At 44.2% G+C, this 20810-nt stretch overlaps 1 protein-coding gene across 2 annotated transcripts in view; it reads right to left on the bottom strand.

Moving 5' to 3' along the window:
- CPVL (carboxypeptidase vitellogenic like) overlaps positions 1 to 20810 on the bottom strand; it is a 108391-nt gene that overhangs the window by 79692 nt on the left and 7889 nt on the right. For both annotated transcript variants that reach the window (XM_036246895.1, XM_036246894.1), the window contains exons 2-3: positions 10942 to 11130; positions 3947 to 4065 (exon numbers count right to left, since the gene is read on the bottom strand). In XM_036246895.1, the coding sequence (XP_036102788.1) occupies positions 3947 to 4065; positions 10942 to 11107 (285 nt within the window). In that variant the 5' untranslated portion in view covers positions 11108 to 11130. The remainder of the gene's footprint in view (positions 1 to 3946; positions 4066 to 10941; positions 11131 to 20810) is intronic.

Genomic DNA, 20810 nt, shown 5'->3' with positions numbered 1-20810 from the left:
CGACAAACATCCATGCTCAGAGAAGTTAGGAAGATGTGCCCAGGTCACATTCACCCCAAGCAGCGAAGCCAAGATTTTACACCAGCTTGACTAACTCAAGTGACTTCCACGACTAGTTTTCTCAGGACCACATGACGACCGAGGGCAAAGATTTCTCTGTCCCTGATCTAGTTTTAAATTCCAGTTCTGGCAATTTCTTGTTAGGCATTTGGAGCCTACTTATTGAATCTCTGCAATCCTCTTCATCTATAAGAGGATAATAATTCCTTCCTCGTGTGGTTATTGTAAGGACTAAATGTTAAAAATGCAGTGTTTAGCATAGAGTCAGTGTTCAGTGAACAATAACTATTCTCATTGTTACATTTGTATTGGCTTCATTATACTTTTTATCCCATGCAAAATGCCGATTCATGTCTCTTGCAGATTGCATCCCCACCGCACACCAGTTTCGAGTTCTAGAATCCATTATGTCCTGATTTGTACACAATAACAGGGAATCTCACAGAAATAACAGGAAAACAAAACTAATTTGAGAAACAGCAGCCCCCCAAAATACTCAGAGGATATTACAAATGTGGCATTCTTCCTGATCTCTTATTTTCTCTACCTCCAGTTCTTCTAAGGGGTCCTTTTTCTCCTGATGACAGTGTCAGCTGCTTCCCCGAGACAGGCAATGGATTCCTATTTCTGCCAAATGAAAGAAACTCTTCCCCCACCTGGGCGACCCCTGCTTCTCCTTCTCACATGCTTTATCTCCTTCACCCCAGCTGACCGGTTCCATAATTTATAACCCAACTGACTCAGCAGGAATGGTTGCTTTGGGGCCTCGGAGACCTGGCTCTGCAGGTGGGCCCCTGGTAAGGAGGTCTTGGAACAATCTGTTCTGGACGCCTTGAGGTGACAGCTGTCAGCGGTACTGTCCTTTTATCTCTCCCTGAAGCTTAGTCTATCATGTCCCAGAGAACACTCTGGGCTTCAGCATTTCTCCCGGTATGACATCCTCGTGTTCTTGTCTCCTGAGATCGCCTTGAATGTGTTTAGGGCTACATTACTGGTCCCTCCAAAACCATCTGGTCAGGAGATGCACAGATAGATCTTCATTTAATTAAGGGGGGATCCCAGCAGCTCAGTCATTGTGCAGTGCAGGGGGTGGGGGTTTCAGACCTCAGTCTGGCAACCAGGAGAGGGTGCAGGACCTACGCCTATTTTGTAACCAGCTTTACTGTCCACTGCATCACCCGCAGTATAGACGAAGCTGTTCACCTGCTCAGAGGCAACCTCAGGAAGAAAAGACTGGGTCTTTGTTTTGTTTTCAAAACAAAGGATCACTTCCCTCACCATGAATTCCCGTTTTCACAAATCTGGGTCATTATTTAAAAAGATTCCACACGCAGAAGTCATTGAGGAACTTACTGGTATCATAAAGAGCCACCAAAGCAGAAGAGAAAGTAAGGAACCGGGTTTCCTGGGCTGGGGTGGGGTGTGGGTGTGGGTGGGGGTGGGGTAGGGGCTGAGACCCAGCCCGCCTTAGAGGAAACCAAGCAGAATTAGGAAAGCTGGTCCCCACAGGCGTGTGCGTGGGACAAGGCCACCTTCGTCTGGGTTTGCCTGCTCCAGGTGCTTCCGGCAGAAAGAAGTGTGGGCCACCTTGGGGTCAGCAGCACTGAGCACAGGGCGGTGGTCCCTAGGCTGGAGCGACGGATTCTCAAGCATGCCCTACCTGTTAATTCTCCCAATTTCAGGTCAGAATCTCTGGGCGGATTTGGAGGTAATTCTCAAATACAATAATATGGGAGAATCACTGAGAGAGAACATACAAGTATTCATTTTGCAGAGAATACTGGCCACCAAAAAGAGACCCACATCCTAGTGTGCGAAACCTGTGCATAGGCTCGGCCCGTGGCAAAGGAGAAGTACGGTTGCAGATGGAATTAAGGTTGTTAGTCAACAAACCTGCAGATAGGGAGAGTGTCCAGGACTATCCCGGTGGGCACAGTGTAATCGTCAGGGTCCTTCGAGGCGGAGGAATGAGGCAAAGGACAAGAGTCAGAGAAGGAAAAATGACTACGGAGCCTCCAAAGCCATGCGTGTGAGGACTCCACCTCCCAAAGCAGGATTTAAAAATGCTGCAGGCCGAGGAATGCAGGCAGCTTCTAGAAACTGCCAAAGGCAAGGAAACAGAGCCTCCCTGGGAGCTTCCAGAAGCACCGCGGCCCTGCTAACACCCCGACTTCAGCCCAGTGAGGCCTGTGTCAGACTTCTGACCCACCGAACTGGGAACCAGTGGGTGCATGCTGCTTAAGCCACAACGCGTGTGATCATTTGTAGAGCAGCAACACAAAACAAATACAAAGGGGTTCCTACTAAACGTCTACACGCGACGATATTGACAGACGTGACATTGAAAATGCACTTGTGTCCTGTGGTTTCCGAAAGGCGTTGGGTTTCAGAGACTTCCAAGAACACAAAAAATGTCCACCTGCGAGGATTAGGTCAGATTTCTGGGCTTAATTTCTAACAATTCTCCGTAAGACAGATGTGCTGGATATCTGGATGTCTTCCTGATTGCCTTGAAGGTCCATTCTCTGCTCTGCGCCCCGGAAGGCAGATCCCTATGGAGGAGAGTCCCTTGCCTCCTGGGTTCCGGTTTGGCTCCACCAATGGGAAGGAGCAGCAGGAATCTGGAGGACAGCCAGGTGCCAGGCCTGGACTGCACAACCCTGACAGTGAGTCCCTCCTGAAGTGTTGTGCTCCGGCTCCTTAGCTGCCTCCCTCGACAGTAACACTGAGGGGGGAGAAGAACCCTCTCTAGGGTCCAGGAGACGCTTTCCAGAGTCCTTGACAGCATGAAGACTATTATGAGCCCAACCGAAAAGTATCTAGAATTCCTCACCATGTCCTAAATGCCTCCCCTACCCAGACAACGTGGTGAATTGTCAGAAGCCATGGCTGGGAAAGCAGAAATGAGAAGCCCCCAAAAAATAAACCCAACAGTACCAACAGAAGCAATTTAATTTGAAAACCACCCTGGATGAAGCAATTTACCCAGTTATTATTTATGCAGCATTGCATATGCAAATCATATGCAAATAGCAATACCATCCTCCGTAGGGACAGCTTTTGCATTGTTTTCTCTGGCTTCTAAAGCAAATCCAGTTTGGAAATAAAAATAGAAAATTACCCTGTGGCAGGATCACATTTGGTCATGCACCCATGCACCTCAGCACCTCTACCAATACCCCCAGCAGTATCCATAAGCCTAAAATTATTTGTTCATGCTGAAGAATGATGTGACCTTGAAGTAAGCTTATTAGAACTGGCAAAGTACTGGGTATACCCACCTGTGTCTATTATGGACTCGAGAGGGTCGGTGGCCCCTTCCTCCAAGAAGCCATCCTAGATCACCACTCTACCCCATCCCTTCCCCAAAGGCCCAGAGGAGATGGGTTCAGTTCCCTCTCTTCTGTGACTCCACAGAGTACTGTTCAATTAATGGGCACTGGATGCATGAAGGAGTGAGTGGGGAAATATTAACCGGCCCAGCAAAATCCACAGAAAGAGCCATAGTAGACTGTAGTCAACTCAATTTACATGTTCTTGCATATGCATTACCTCTGAACTTCAGGAGTCTCCCCACTCCTCATCCTCCCTGGCTCCCCACTACTCCAAGGATTTTTAGAACAAAACAACAAAAAGATAGGAAGAAGACGGAGGCAGGAAGTAGGTGATGGGACTAATATTCCGCCGGGCTGAGCGGACTTGGGAAGCTGGACCTCCCTGCAAACATTTGTTTCCTGCACATAAACAGGAACACCACTCAGAGTCACTGGCACTTTATTTTTAGAAGGAAAAAAGTCTAAAAAAGTAAGAATAAAACAACCCGCAGTTTAGTGGCAGCCCGGCGGACCCTGAGTGCAGTGGCGGGAGGGCGCTGTCGCAGGCTTACCATCGCCGGGAAGAACCAGAAGAAGAGGTTGCTGTTGAAACTCTTGTTCACGGTGAGGAAGCCGGCGTAGCTCTCCACGTGCTGTCTGGGGAAAGGCGCCACCACGCTCAGCTGTCTCCCTGGGAGGCAAACACGCACCCAGGGTTAGAGACCTCATCCTGGGCCAGCCCTCTCCACCCGGCTCCTCCAGGGCCAGGTCTGGGACGGTGATCAGCAAGGCCACGAGGGGGTGGGCAGAGAGGTCCTCACGCTAGCAAATTCTAGCATGTTCTAGAAAAGTCCGCATATTCAACAATTTAGCCAAGGACAGTGACATCTTTGAATTTTATTTATTTATTCATGTTTTTGGTCCCCAAGTATAATTTATAAGCAATGATAAGATTTTTATTAAAAGAAGAAAAGAAAATCACCTCATCTCAGCTTCGTTCTAGAAAGGTAAGTACACCGAGGTGTTCACAGTGGGCCCCCGGAGGGCCAGGGCAGAATGAAGTCAGCTGACCCCAAAACAGGGTTGCAAGAGAAACAACAGGGCTAAGAAGCCCTTTGCTTTGGGGGCCTGGGTTCTGCCCACACCCCTTATCACGAAAGCCTAAGGCCCGCCACTTCCACTGAGGAACATGGACGGGGGCCTGCGGGGCGCGGGGAGGCTCAGGGCGGCTGAGGAGGGGGAAGGGAGACAGTGAGATGGAGGCTGACCCTGTGGCTACTCAGACGGCGTCCATTAGGACAAAGGGACAGTCGCAGAAGGCAGAGGTCTTGGCTTTCTTCTGGCAGAAAAGGGGCAGGGGCAGGGAGGGAGAAAAAGGAACGCTTGAATAGCTAAGTCCACCCAGGAGGAAGCAATACTAATAGGAGCTGACACATAAGGGCCACTGGACATTAGGTGGTAGGTATAGTGATTATCCCCACCTTACAGGTGATAAAACCGAAGCACAGGCAGGTTAACTGACTTGCCCGAGGTCACACAGCTAGTAAAGGGAAACAGGTTCAACTCTGGCAGTCAAGGTTTGCCCCTCCCCCAGCCTCTCACGCCCCTCACTGGAGAGTGAGTCACGGGTGGAGCTGCAAGGGGAAGCAGGCATTAGGGAAGCAGCGGAGAAGGAACAGAAATCAGGCAACAGGGCATGCTGGGGAAGTCTGAGTGAGCACAGGTCCTTAGGGGTGACAAAGCAAGTGTCCCCAGTGAAACCAAAATATTCAAGAAAAGCCATTTAAGTCTGAGACATACTACTTTGGAGACTGCTTAGGGGACGGGAGTAGGTAAGGAAGCTCCATCCTTCACACACGCCACTGACTAAAGCTGCCACCAGTGGGGACCGGAGCCCTCAGGCTGTGTGTGCTGATGGTTCGAACGTCTTCCCAGGTGGGCATTCAGTGACATCACTGACAGGGGCCATGAGCCACAGCGAGAGTATTTACACTCAGGGAATTTGTTCTACAAATCACCGCCCGATCCCAGTCGGTTGTTAAACCTTCAGTAGCACCCCACTGCCTGGGGCCCCACGTGCCTCTTTTCCAAGGGGTCTGCCTCCCCAAAGGGAAACTCGCCTATGCACACTGTTCCTTTTCCTTTGTTCTTTGCTGGTCCCAGGGCTACTACTGACCAGCTCTGTGACCCTTTTAACAGGCAGAGACTCGGCCTGTCTGTGCTCCAGGTTGTCACCTAGGAAAGGTGGATGACGTTGTGTCTACGGATATAAAACCTGGAGCAAAGAAGCTGGCTTGCAGGGATCATCGCTGTTGTTGTCTTTGAAATGCATCCACTGAATGGGAACAGGGGCACCTGGGAACAGAGGCAATGGTGAAGGCACAGGACAGATGTCAACAGGCAGTTTCCAGAGGGTCCTGCCTGCTCGGCCAGCACGATAGGAAAAGCATGGCTTTCCAGGATGGACAGACAGGGGCTGGCAGTCCTGACAAGGCGTTCTAGCAAGTCACTCCATCTCCCTGAGCCTCTCTTTCTTTTTATGCAAAAACGCGGATGCCCTGGGCTTTCTGTGAGGATCCAATGAAAACATGCTGACGAGCCCTACCATGGGGCAGGACACAAGTAAGGACTCAAGCAAAGGGAGACTCAAGCTGTCAGCCCAGGCCACCCCGAGAGCAGTCTATAAAACTTTGCCTTTTACTTAAAAAAACCAACATTTTTCCTTTATTGATTTTAGAGAGAAAGGGAAAGGGAGAGAGCTAGAGACATTGATGAAAGAGAGCATCAGTTGGCTGTCTCCTGCATGCCCCCCATTCGGGATTGGGCTGACCAAGAATCAAAAAGTGACCTCTTCTTGGTGCCATGAGTCAACGCTCCAGCGCTAAGCCACACTCGCCAGGCTGACTATGCCTTTTCCTAGCTCACTCCGGTTCCCCCAGCGAAGACTGCTTAACCAACCACACCGGTTCCTCCCCGTCTCTTCCAATGAGATCTATCTCCCTGCCAGAAAAAGAGAGAAAAGACGGAGACAGGAGGATTTGAAGAAAAAGAAAAGGGAGACAGATGTGTAGTGGGTGCCCACTTCCTATCCCCCCAGGCCCTTCCCTCTCCCCTTCTTTGCTTCCACCTCAATTAGCCCAAAGAAAGAATTCCCGCCAGGGTTGGACAGCCCTGAAAACACTTGTTTTGGGGCCATTTTTAAATTGAAATATAATCAACATATAACATGATACTAGTTTTGAATGTACAACTTGATGATTCGATATTTGTCTGTGTTGCAAATAGATCATCACAACCCTTCACCATACGGCTGTATATTTTTTCCTCGTGTTAAGAACTTTTAAGATCCACCCTCTTAGCAACTGTCAAATATGCAGTACAGTGTTAATAACTATAGTCACCATGCTGTACATTACATCCCAGGTTGTACTTTTTTATTATTATTATTATTATAACTGGAAGTTCGTACCTAAAAACACTTTTGAAATGTTTTTCACAAAACTGTTAATCTTCTCAAAATCATAGACCTTCCTCCAAAACCTCCCAAAAAGCAGAGCAGAGAACTGAAGGTGGGGGTTGGGAATGAGCGATTCGAGGATCAGAGGAGTAAGTGAGAAGGAGGGGATTCGTGAAAAGAGAGCAAAGCGAGAACGGTCAGAGTAGAATGAGGAGAGAAAACATGGAACAGACAGGAGCTGGAGGGAAAGGACTGTGGGACCAGGTGACTGAATCAATCTCTTTCTCTCTGAGGCCAGCCCAGCACAAGGTCCCGGGCCTGCTCCAGACACGACTCAGCTCCCCCAACCCGCCCTTTCTCAGCATCCCCAGTTGTTTCTCCACCACCTGTACTTACTCACATGCATTTCCTACCCCCCTTTCCGATCAGGGGCTGTTGGAAAGCAAGACTGTGTCTAGTTTATCTTTGTACCCCTGGGGACATACCATGCTGACTTACACACTGAAGACATTCAATACATGCTATTAATGAATGAAAGGATGAATGAGTGAATGAATGAATGAGCCCAAACAGGCCACACTGACAATGCACTAGAATTCGCTTACTTTTACAAAAACCTTTTAAGGCAGGCAGGCATTATTAAGATCTTAAGAAATTTAGAGAAAACTCTGCTCTGGCCCCCACAGAAAAGTGGTTCACCCTGTCTCCAATATTAAATTTCCGTTAACTAAGCCACAGTCAAATAATTAAAACTTCTTTCTTTCAAATGAGTTTTTTATATTTTCCAATGCTCTAGTCACCCTTCCAGAGTCTATTAATGGAATGTGGAAAATAAAACCCCGAGATGTACAAGTTTCTTCCTCAACAATACAACTATTTAAACCGTTAAAGAACGAAAAAAAAGTTTCTTTGAAGCGATTTCACTTCCTCCATGTTGTTTACTGCGGTTGCCAGTGTTGGTAACACTACCACTTTCAAAAAGATTAATTCGCCGCCACTCTGGCCATCATCGGTACAGGCAAGACGTGACCAGACCCTAAGTAATAGAAGATGACGGCCTAATAGCAAAGTGTTCTTCAAGTTTGCGAAAATGCTAAGCATGTGTTTGTAAACATGCTAACATTTGCCTCCGAGATTCATTTAGTTTCAGAGAATAAGGGTTTTTTCTAGCTGCAGAGAAAGTAAACATGCAATTACAGTTGCATAAAACTAAGCCAGCTAATGGAGGACAAAGAAAATAAAAATGGCCCTTGTCTTTCTGTGAATGACTGTTCATCTAAAAAATGTCCCCTTGCAGTATGAAGACTTGCGTTCCTAAGGTTCTGACACACTCGATAAACAAAACAGATTTAGGGGAACAAGCTGACCATCTGCCCAGTTTCCTGAACTTTCAGTAAAGAAGATGAATAAAACTGTCCTTCATGATGTTATTAGAGTTGCATTTGAATACCCAGATGCACCAGATTTGGGATCAGCCACTTAAAATTCCATTCGAAGATGTTAACTGTGTAACAGAACGTTAGAAAGTGACGTGACATCCGCTTTGGTATGTTAAATATCGTCACTCATCAGATGGTGATCCATCAGAGCTGGCACAGAAGGAAAGAAGATGAGACCAGCTCCCTCGAAATCCGTCTTGGCTACTGCCGGTGACCACAACTGAAATGCTCTGTCAAGAAATGCAGGCAGGAGGGGATGTGGGCAGTCTCTCAGGTAGATTCCTCTCATCTTCTCACTCGATCTGACCAGATGTCTGATACACACACCATGACCGCTTTCACTGATGCCCGTGTTTAAGCTGTTCTCCTCACTCAGCATGCACAGGCCCTTTTCTATTCACCCAAGTTTTACCCAATGCCCTCAGGTCTGGAGCTGGTCACCTAGTCCGGTGGTTCATACCTTGGGCTCTGGGGTCAGCAGAGATGGGTTTTAATTCCAGCTCTGCTACTTACTAGCTTTAAATAGCCCTGAGCAAGAGACTGAATTTCTCTGGGCCTCATTTTTCTCATCTGTAAAATGGGAACAATAATTATGCCTTCTTCATTAGGGCTGCTCTGGGGTTGAAATGAACTAATATGTGTGTAAAGCACAATGCTTGGCACATATTCAGGTCTAAAATTTTAAATCCTACTAATACTTATTGAATGCCAATTACATATAGGCACTATGCTAAGTACTGGAGATATAATTACTAAATGGTAGCTATTAGCTATATTTACTACTGCAACTATTACCATTGAAATTCTCTGGGAGATTCGGATTAATGGTTTTTGCCTCTTCATATATGTCTAGTGATATGAGCCTGTACCAGGAGGCCCAGCATCTTTTTTTTTTTTTTTTTTTTTTTTTTAATCCTCACCCGAGCACATTTTTCCATTTTTTGTTCAGATAGAGTGGGAGGGAGAGAGAGAGAGAGAAACATCGATGTGAAAGGGACACATCGAGTGGTTGCCACCCGTACGACCCAACCAGGGCCGGGGACAAACTGCAACCAAGTTACATGCCCTTAGCGGGAACAGAACCCGGGTCTTCCGGACCGCAGGCTAATGCTCTAACCGCTGAGCCAAACTGGCCAGGGCAGGCCCAGCATCTTTTCATGACTTTTCTACATCAAGTAAAAAAATACATCTATATCATCTAACTACATCATCTGACTACATTACCAAATGTACACTCATGTGCACTGACTACATTAGCAACGGTTTGCACTGTTTCTGAGAAGAGATGGCGAAACATGGAATCAGTGTGTTTCAGAAAAAGGCCTGTGACCAGGACTCACGTGCACCCTTAAGACGCAACAATGTTTTTGTTTTAAACCAAACAACAAAATCAACAATGACATCCTATTGGCTATGAGAACATTTCAAATGAAAGAAAGTTGCTGTATTTCAACTTCCATATGAAGTAGATAGATCTGGTTTTGATCTTTAAAATGATCATTTCCCTAAAATTTCCAGTATCACTTCCACACTCGCATGAAATCTACCAACCTGCCAGCCTCAAAGGCGGTAACTGTCTACCCCCTACCCACAGTCCTCCGGAGCAAACGCCAACGCCTGCGATGGCATCTACGTCCCAGATACCGTGTCTCTCATCTATTTAAAGAACCGGCTCCAGCAAGAGCTGCCCCCACCGCAGCAACCTCCCCCCTCTGCTGGATCATTCCCGTCAGCAAACACATGCTCTCCGGCCCTCTTAGGGACCCTTCCTGACCCCTTAGCTCCCTCCAGCTGCCACCCCATTTCTCCACTTCCTTTTTCCGACAGCTCCTCAGAATGGCTGCCTACTTGCTATTTTACAGTTCAGGAGCCCACTGAGGTCCAGAAAAATTAATTTATCTCCACAGTGATTCACATTCAGAGCAGAGTCAGGGCATGCATTTTAATCGCTGATGACGACAAATAACACCTTTTTTCTATTAATAATAACAACGGAAAACCCCATTTGCAAACAATCTTCAGAGAGCAATTTCCAGGATACTAAGAGTTTTCACGTGCATTTTCTCATCTGATCCTTATACTGTCCCTGTGACTTGGCTAAGTTGTTCCAACTCCATCTTATTGATGAGAGCACCGAGGCTGGGCTGTTTGGGTGGCAGCCTGCCAGGCGGGCGGGCCCAGCACAGTGGCTGTGGGCACAGGTTCTGCAGCGAGGCTGTCTGCGTGTGAGCCTGCATCTACCAGCTGGTGTCCGTGTGGCTCTGAAAAGGAATGTAATCTATTTCTGCTTACTTGCTTGTGTGTAAAATGAGTTCACCAACCTGGGTTGTTGAGATGCTTGAATGAGTTTATACAGAATACGTGGGACCAGAAACTGATGCATAGTAAGGTCTAAGGTTGGCATTAACCGTATTAAGTGCCCAGTGTAGACAGGCACGGTGCTAGTTTCATAACAGAAGAGCAGGGCTCACCCGTCAGATAAACTGGCCCTGATGAACACTCAACTCAGCTCAAAACTCTGATGATATATGATATCAAATCATTACTACTTGAAATAAAACCAGTGAGTATAAAATTATCAGACTACATTTTGGATCCTGTAGGATAATTGCTTAAAAAAAAAAAGAAAGAACTGTTGAAAGTATACCACTGATTTTCTGATTAGACTTACCTTGTATGATCTTCCCAGCTTCAACATAGGGAGTGAGAAATAATGGCTGTCCTGCGTTTCCCTTAAAGGGCAAGGAAACCCGTTCACTTCTGTATAGGGAGCGAAACAGTCCGTCGCCACCAGGGAAGAACATCAGCAGGATCACCAAAACAGTCACCTGCCACATGGCACCGACAATTCCCGCTAGGCCTAAGATGAAGACAATAACATTCCACAAATGAATCAAAAGAGTAAATACTTCCCCAGCCCTTTTACATGCAAGACAGTAATTCATTCACTCAAAAAAAATTGTGCATAAATGCCCTTTGCTAAGCACCTTGGATACCACTTAAATAAAACAAACCCAATCCCTGCTCACCCTGAAATTCACTGTCTAATAGGGGGTCACTCAAGGGATTGACTATGCAACTGGAGAAACAGTTTCTATTTCGAAGACTGTGGTCTGTAAAGTAAATTCAATGGAGGATTAAAGCCTCAAGACAGTAAGGGCTCTGTGATGGATGACCAAATGAGCAGTAGTGACAGTTCATCCTCTACAGGAGGCAGAGGACGCAGGACTAGCAAGGTCGGATGTGAATGCAAGGTAGCTGGACTCAGAAGAGCAGGAGAAATGGGGTAGGCATCACTGGTGGGTGGATTAGCATAAGCAAAGGTGAGACCTCAGTTGTCCATGGGCACTTTGCAGGGAAATTTAAAATACACAAAAGGATTTCTGGTTCCCTCTGCTATCTGTTACAAAATCAGTAAACTTTGCATCCAAGAACAACAAAGAAAGAAGAAAGAGAGGGAGGATTCTACAGCCATCTCTAGGTCCCTGCCCTTATAGCTTCCTGATAAATAAACTCGAGAGTTAGGCCTTAAATTTTATTAACACAAAGCTTTCCAAGGATATTTAAATCTGATGTTTGCTTAGCATGCATCTGCTCTGATAATAATAATGGCTTAAAATTGTATGGTGATTTTCCTTACTTGTAAATAAACAGGTAAATTGTATATACAATGGGCTTTCCCTTGTATTTTTAGCTGATTCCAACCTCTTAAAAACTCAACAAGGAAAGTGAGGATTATTATCACCAGCGTTAAGTAAGATAATTTGATTCAAAGGAGTGCTTCACACAAGGCAAGAAAGTGGAGAAATCAGAACTGAAACTCAGCCAGGAGTCAGGTGGAGATACAGGGTCAAATCTGATCCTCTTTCTAAAAACTTGACATTGTGTTCATCATGGATTTAGGAGGCAATGATTTTGATTCTTTTCAAATAGTATATTAAAATATTCTTTATCTTGATTACTGAGGTTTTTTGCTTTGGGTTGTTTTGCTTGTTTGTGTTTTTGGTACTGTTAAATCTGACCCCCAAAGGCCGGTGCCTCGTTTGCTTCACCTTAGTTCTGACCCTGCTAAGTTACATTATGATGCCTACATCAGGGCTGGGACATTATTTGGCATCACTGCCATCTAAACATGATCCAAGTTCTTAGCTCTGAAGTCTAAGTAAAGTATATGAATGAAATGAATAAATACTCCACTCACTCAGATGACTGGATGCAAAAAGAAATACGCAACTATGAAAATATAAAGCCTTCTTTTTGGTGCTTCAAAATACCAGACGATTAAAACATCTTAAAAACATAAAATGTGTAAAAATCTATTAACCACCTGCCTATCACAACCCAATTTGGCGTAATACAAAAATACTGGTTGTAGCAAATTTAAAAAGCTTTTCAGCCACATTTTCCCAATAAGATAAAAATTTATACTCATAATTGGATTGTATATATGATCCTTGTAAAGCCTTTCACGGTTAACTTAACAGAATTTCCCATATTTAATATAAACAAGTCCGATCATATACACTACATAGGTAAAAAAAAAAAAAAAAAAAGCTTTCGTCTATTACTGACTATAATAAAGAACAAAATGAATTTAGAAACTGCAACTAGGTTTCCAAGAAGCCCAAGGGTAATGACCACTATGGCACTAATACAATATTTTAAAAAATTATGTGAACTTGCTACACCAATGTTTTAATAACAACCACTTTCAAGGAATGCTTGAAATAAACAATCTTACTCTAACTGGTTCAGGGAAAACAAAAAACAAACAAAAGAAAACTGTGGCATTAAAAACATACTGGAAGAAGCCTTTCCAGTAAAAGGTTTTTTTCCTGGGGGCAGAACAAGAAACTAATGATGCCATCTCATTTCTCAATCTTCCTGCTGCAGACCTCCAGACCCCTTTAATGGAAGCCATTAATATTTAAATAACCAGGGTAGTTACAGAACTTCCCTTGTAAGCAGATGTTGACTCAAAGATGTTAAAGAAAGGTAAAGCTGGTCTTATTTTAATTGACACATCTAATTCAAAAAAGTAAGAGTTGGGTCAATTTAGCAGATCTCATTAATATTTAATCAAACACTGTTAGAGTCATGGTTTCCCATGTAGGTGAATTAAAGCAACATTTTTCAATTCACAGTTCTCATTTAACAGTCAGAATTCCTGAACCGTGCTAAGCTGTCATTTCTCCTAATGAAAGAAAAACTATTATGAATAGAAAAGTCTTTTTTTTAACATCCTTCTGAAATGTTTTTGCTTATCCTAAACTAGCCTGAATCTTTTTTACTTATTGAACATTTATTGAGTACTTTCTAAACTAATAAACCCTGTACCAGAAGCTACTACCCATAGAAAATGAAAGAAATTACTCACCATATACTTTACATATGTCTATTGGAAATAATATAAAAACATTGGCACTATTTCCAGTACAAATGTATCATATTGAAGGATTCAGACAAACTGTTCCTCTTAATGTTTAGAAACAGAATAAAATCTAGGCAAATACAAAGGAATATTGGCAGAATCAAATAAGCTAAAAGTCAAAAGTATATGATTTGCTAAAACTGTCTCCCTAAACCTTAAATATTACAGTTGGAAACTGTGTCCAATGTCCAATTTTTATACAAAGTTATTTATCACAGAGTTTTAAAGAATAATAAAAACGGTCAACAATGTAAACAACTTAAGATTAAGTTTCTGTACACCAAAAAGATAAATGTATATACAGCAATTAATATGACTACTGATAATGCTTTGAAAACTATACTAAAATAATAGCTAAAGTAAAGCAGGCTATTAAATTGGATATGTGCTATTTTCTCCTTATTTAATACTTCTCAAGAATCTCTAAATTTTCTGCAATAATTAATCTCATCATCAGAAAAACATATAGTTTTTGATTTTGAAGACAGAGTAAAGCAGCTGATAGACATGGCAGAAAAAATGCTTGTTTCTTATTCCTTATCACTACCTGGTTATGACCTCTTGCGTTTCCTAGGAGTCAGGTTCTGTTTGTTCTTTTATGGGTCCTTCTTTCTCTAACATTCTGAGAAGATGTGTCCTGATCTCCCGAAGCCATAGAACGTCAGAGACTCGGAGGACATTTGCTCCCTGGTGAATTAGAGGGCTCTCCATAAATGTGAGATGTTATACTAGTTACTATTCTTGCACTGGTATTTCATTCCGCCTGAAGCAGAGTTCGTAACAGATGTGCAGATAATTGGTACGAAGCAATTATTTGTTGAACGGATGAATCCAAAAAGTGAATCATGGTATTTTAGACCTAGATGAGATAATACATGTTCCTATGGCCCAATTCTTTCATCCTACCAACCGGAGAACTGAAGCCAGAGAGTTAAGTAAGTGGCTTGTTTAAAATGACTCCACCGGTAAGCAGTAGGGCCAAGCGATACTCAAAGCCAGGACTTGTTTATGGCTCAAAGACCAATCTGCACCCCACTTTCCTGTCTTTGGTCACAATTGCATTCAGATACTCTGACTTTTGGTGTCTTGATAGATAATGACAACCTGTAATGGTCCAAGACCCTTTCATAGACCGGTACAGGAGGTAGTAAAATAAATAAACAAATGAAAAGAGACATTAATAAGTAAATCTTTCTAGAGAAATCTGGTTTTCTTTTCTTTTCTTTTTTTTTTTAATCCTCATCCGAGGACATTTTTCCATTTTTTGTACAGACAGAGTGGAAGGGAGAGAGAGGAAGAGAGAGAGAGGGAAACATCGATGTGAAAGGGACACATCGAGTGGCTGCCACCCGCATGACCAACCAGGGCCGGGGACAAACTGCAACCGGGGTACGTGCCCTTAGCGGGAACCGAACCCAGGTCTCTCCGGACCGCAGGCGGACGCTCTAACCGCTGAGCCAAACCGGCCAGGGCTAGAGAAATCTGGTTTTCGGAAACAGTTCGTACTGATCCAGGTTCTGCCGTGCCTGACTCAGCCTTGGCTAAGTCAGTGAAACTTTAGAACCAGTCGGTGTGTCAGAACCAGAAACTTTGAGAGCCAGCTGTTCAGCACGGCCATTGTTACAAATTAAACTATTAAAAGTTATCATTAAATAAGTTATATTGAAAAAAATGTCATAAAGACTCAAAACTCGCCGCCTCTGAATTGTTTTACTGCGTTTTACTATTATCTGCTCTGGAGTTCAGTGTTTTTGTATTTGTTGGTGGACAGATTACACAACAGTTTGCTACTGTGCATTTCTTTCCAGCTATGTGTCCAGTGACGTCTGTTGACAGCTTGTGGTCAGCCATGGTGGGAATATTTACACCATGACCATCGGCAGACACCACAAATCAGGGCTTCCCTGCCCCCAGAGAGCCAGCTGTTGAATATATACCTGCACGTGCTAGTCTCATGTTCCTTATTTGGAAAATAAGCTGGGAACCACCTTCTATCAACTCACACTTCAATTCCAATGGAAACGACCAGCAGAAGAGACAGACGGGAAAATCCTGCCAAGCTGTCACCGGTGTGTGGAAGCAACCCACGTGCTTGGATATGCAGGGCCTCAGGAAAAAGCACCTGGCACGGGAAGGGGTGTGTCCCACCAGTGAAAAAGGATCGAACAGAAACTCCAGAAGGAGGACAGAAACACAGCCAGCAGTTCACACAGCCCTGTGTTCTCGTCATCTGGCTTTGCAACGTCTCCACTTTACATTACACATGATCCCAATTACAGGACAAAAATCATGTCTGCAACAACTGTTACAGCTGCAATTCAGTTATTTGGGTCCCCCTTACATATTTAACTGGCTTTCATAGCTCCCAATGTAATAAAAGCATTCCCCTAAACAAATAAAAACAGGCCAACTAGTAACAAACATTTCCATGAAATCTGTAACTTAAAAAAAGTACAAGTGCCCGGCCGGTGTGGTTCAGTGGTTGAGCGTCGACCCATGCACCAAGAAGTCACTGGTTCGATTCCCGGTCAGGGCACATGCCCAGGTTGTGGGCCAAATCCCCAGTGCGGGGCGTGCAGGAGGCGGCCAATTGATGTTCTCTCTCACTGATGTTTCTGTCTTTCTCTCCCTCTCCCTTCCTCTCTCTCTAAATTCAATAAAGAAAAAAAATAATAAAAAGTATAAAAAAGTGGTTCCTCTATTTAAAAAAGACTCAGTCACCTCTCAAGATGATTCAAGCATAGCCAAAGCATTTGGATCCTATAATAAAGGGCTATGGTGTAACCCCGAATTAAATGCCAACCCCAATCCCAAATAGCTATTTTCCAAAAAAAAAGATTTCCATATAAACAAATGATAAAAGAAAACCTTTATTTTGAAGAATCCATTATTCATCTTCCTTATGAAATCATTCTAGTTTCTAACACTGATATTTGTTCCCAGAGAGGACACACAGCAAAGGACACAGCAGGTGACGGGCAACTTTGGCAGAGCAGCACTGAGACTGCATGCCTATCTCCTTTCCACAGGCCACCGGCATAGACCGTGGTGTCTCATCTTGCAAACGACCCTGTCTCTGCCACCATATCCTTGGAATCACAAGAAAGGGACACAAACTCGAGTTATGAAGCAGGTAGAATATGAAACAAATCAGCAACAGGAGAAAATAATGTGACTTGACACTATAGTAAGAAGCTTTCCCTTGAAATCTCACTCCAACCAGGAGGAAAGTTAGAGTGGGGTGGAAATGAAAAGTAGACATGCCCCAAAAGGTTAATAGAGTTTTGAAATAGAAAAATAGAAAGACCATCCCCATGATCAAAGGCATTGTCATGATAATGACACCATTAATACCTATCAATTACTGAATGCTCCTTATCTACTAGAACTGTGCTGACGGCTCTATGTTTTTATTTCTAACCTTTACCATGCAGGTACTATTATCATCTCATTTTACAGATGAGAAACTGGTGCTCGGAGGATTTAAATTACTTACCCAGATACACGTAGCTAATAAGTGGTAGAACAAGGAATTCAGGCCAGTCCTTATCTGTCTCCAAAGATCATTCTCTAGTCCCAAAAGGTCCTATGTGGGCCAGGGTCCTCCTCCCTATTCAGATAAGTTTGGAAATACAACATACTACACCCCCCCCCGAATTAAACTATTATTTGGCTGAGAAGTTCTGCTGTAAATAAATGTGTTAAAACTAGCTCAGTATTTCACAAACAGACAACATTTTGCTAGAAAAAGACCTTTTATTCTTGTGTAATATCTAAAAATGTAATAGAACACATTCGGTGACCTTTATTCATTCAACAAAATGTGTTGGAATAACACCTGCATCCTAGGCCCTGCCTGCTCCAAATGACCTCAAAGAAGTGTTTGGGCTAACGGTGGGCAGGAAACACATCTCTGGGAGAAGCCAGCCTTCAGGAAGCAGTGCAAAGGCCCTGAGGTGCAAGTTTTGTTTGTTGGTTGATGGGCATATAGTGAATGTAGGAGGGAGTGGCACATGAGTGTGGAGGGTAGTCAGGGCCAACACATGTGGAGTCTTACCTGTATTCATGTGCATTAGTATCTTATTCTAACTGCCATGGGAGACCATTGGAGGTTTAGTAAGGGAGTAAGTAATACAGTCTAATTAGAACTGAAATGTAAAATGATCACTCTGGTTGCTCTCTAGCAAGTGGACTTCAGGAGAATGAGGATCAGGAGGCTGATGTAACAATCCAGGAGACATGCTAGGAGCAGGGCAGGGAGTAGCCGTGGTGGTGAGAGTGGGCAACTACATTTTGAAGGCACATCCACAAGTATTTGTTGATAAACTGAACTGTAATGGAAAGAAGCAAGGATGACTCCTAGGTTTTCTGGCCAAAGTGGCTGCAGAAATTGGTGTGAGTTTAATTGTTTAGCCCCAAAATACGTGTTGAAGTCCTTCAGGATGTGACCTTATTTGGAAATGGTGTCTTTGCAGACGTCACTATGATCTCATTCTAACTTCACTAATGAGGATGGAAGCCAGTGTGGCTGAGTCCAGTGAGTGATGGGAAGGTGGCACAAACTGGGAACAGGTGTCAGATCATGGTGTTGAAAGTCAACATGTGTTTGGGGATCACTTCTTCTTAGCTCCGATGTTTCCATCAGTGGGAGGCTGGCGTCTTGCCACTTTCGTGCTCACTCTACCAGGGGTAGTGGGTAAGAGGTGGAAAAATGTATCAGGTGGATAAATTTGGGTAAACCGGGCATGTTAGTCTCCACTTCCTTGTTGTCCCACAGGAAGCAGTGTCTTCTCTGTCCACCAGGTATTGTCTCTCCACCAGTGAGTAGCTGGGCACGTCTGCTCAGCTGCGGGCTTTAGTCAGAGGAGGCCCATTTTCCCAGAAGTAAAAGCTGCAACTCAACCCAGCCTCTCAGTAATAAAGGTGATATTTTGCTATCCACCTGCCTTGCTCTTTTGTCCTCTCAATTTCTCCAAAACTCAGGCAATGGAGAGAAGATTGCTATTTGAGGGCTCCCTCAGAGATCCCAACAGAATGGGATTTGGGCTTTATTCTGAGTGTAAGAGGCTGGAATATTTTCCCCTCGGCACCCCACTGTCTCTGTTAGCCTGCAAACATTTCATCATGCATGTAATCAGAGGAAGGCATGGTTCATAGTATCAGCTGTACCCACATATCCAGAATTGGAAGCCTGTACCGTATGCCTTGCCCACATCAGCCCTGAAGGTATGAAAGTTGATGCTCAGAAATAATTTCTAAGATCAAATCAGCTAGACTATCTTCATACAGCGAACAAAACACAACAGTCACACAAGGACGATTTAGCAAGAACAAGATGCAGAACCGAATCCCCTCATCGGGTATTTTACAATCAGCGGCTCCAGCGTCCAAAGTGGAGACAACAGAAGAAGTTGTGGAAACCCCCTCTCTTATGAAACTTCTACCAGCAGTTTCCCAAAGCAGAAAAACTATTTTCACTCTTTGGCTTGCTGTATTCTGACTTCTGTCCCCACCCCAAGCCGAAATCATCCATGATCTGCATATTCCCAAATTCAAAACAAAAGTCCATCGTTATCTTCATTGGCTTCTCAGACGCATTGACGTTACCCTTTTGGTGAATTTATCATTGACTTGCCTTCTGTCATCTGGGCTCTCATGGCTCTTCTAGAATGTTCTCTTTCACAGTTCCCTCTTCCTCTGCCTTCTCTTAAATATTGGTTTTCCTTGGATTCTCTCCTGGTCCACAGTTTGTGTCACTCCACATCTCTCCAGGGCAGTCTCATCACTTAAAGTAGCACTTTCTACTGACAGCGCTCAGAGTAATGGCCCTTCTTAAAAGCCTCCCCTCGTCTATCCAACTGCCTGCCGCACGTTCTCACCTGAGGCCCAGCGGGCTAGAAAGGCGACTTGTCAAAGTGGAACCTAACGCTTGTGCTAAAACAGAGTGAACTGAACACATTTATTTCTGTCCCCTCATAAAACCCCACTGGAGTGAAAGTTAAGACGTTTTTTAAAAGGTATAAATCCCTTGACCCACGAGAATAGGGAAAACAGAGCTCAGGAGGCAGGTCGGATTCTGCTGCTGCCAGATGGAGAGTGAGTGTGCAGAAGGAAAGCGGATCGTCCCTGAGAAAGAGCGGGTTCAGGGCGCGAACCCCCCGGAGAGCCGCAGCGTAGGTGCCGTGTCCTGCGGGGCGAAGGCGAGGCGGGGCTGGCAAGAGCCATCGGTCAACGTCTGCAGCAGCAAGGACAGCTCCCACCCCCCCGTCCCGACTCTAAGGGAACGTACAGACCCATTCTGTAGAACATTTATTCTCTGAAAAATTAAACCAGAGAAACTCTAGACTTGGGGATATTAAAAACAGTAAAAGTTGGGGAAGAGGCACCCAATTAAAAACTAAGTCTACACACGGACATACCCTCAACGCTCCCCTTGAACTTGAACGTTGCCTGAACTCACCCCTTGAAGGTTCAGCTCTGAGAGAGCTGGAGCATGCACCATGCGCTTCCATCCTCACCTGTGCAGGAGACGGAGGGTTCCCCTCGGGAATAACCAAACCTTAGACAACGCCCTACCCAGACACCACGTGAGGTCCTCTAGTGAAACCTCTTGGAACTGCCAATTAATTCCATGGAGCCAGGGAGCTGATGACAAATCCCGTGGACACGGAGGAACTTCCAATCAGTAACTGAGTTTCTCACACTTCATATATAACCAAACGGCAAAGAACCACTGGACATTGGACGAAAGCCTCTAATTTGAAAGAAAAACCAAAAGAAAATACTTGGGGGAAAAAAAAACCCTCAAAAGAAACAGTAATGCATGGAACAGGATAATTCTTTGAAAAAAAAATTATTTAAGAAAATAAGAGAAGACATTGTGTTCATTAAATAACAGAATGTTGTCTTGAAAAGAAAACAAAGAACAAGAACACGCTCCTAAAATTAATCCTAAAAATTAAAAACAGGGTAATAGTAATTTTTAAAAATTGATAAAAGAGTGGGACAACAAAATCACAGAGATCTAGAAAATATAACTAAATTTGAAAAGAACAAAAACTAGGAGAAAACAAAAGAATAACTAGGAGATTCATTCTGGAAGACCAATA

This window comes from Molossus molossus, unplaced genomic scaffold (assembly GCF_014108415.1).
Source record: "Molossus molossus isolate mMolMol1 unplaced genomic scaffold, mMolMol1.p scaffold_m16_p_7, whole genome shotgun sequence".
Taxonomy (NCBI): domain Eukaryota; kingdom Metazoa; phylum Chordata; class Mammalia; order Chiroptera; family Molossidae; genus Molossus; species Molossus molossus.
The sequence above is the reverse complement of the archived record's forward strand: the minus strand, read 5'-3'. Positions and strand labels throughout refer to the sequence as shown.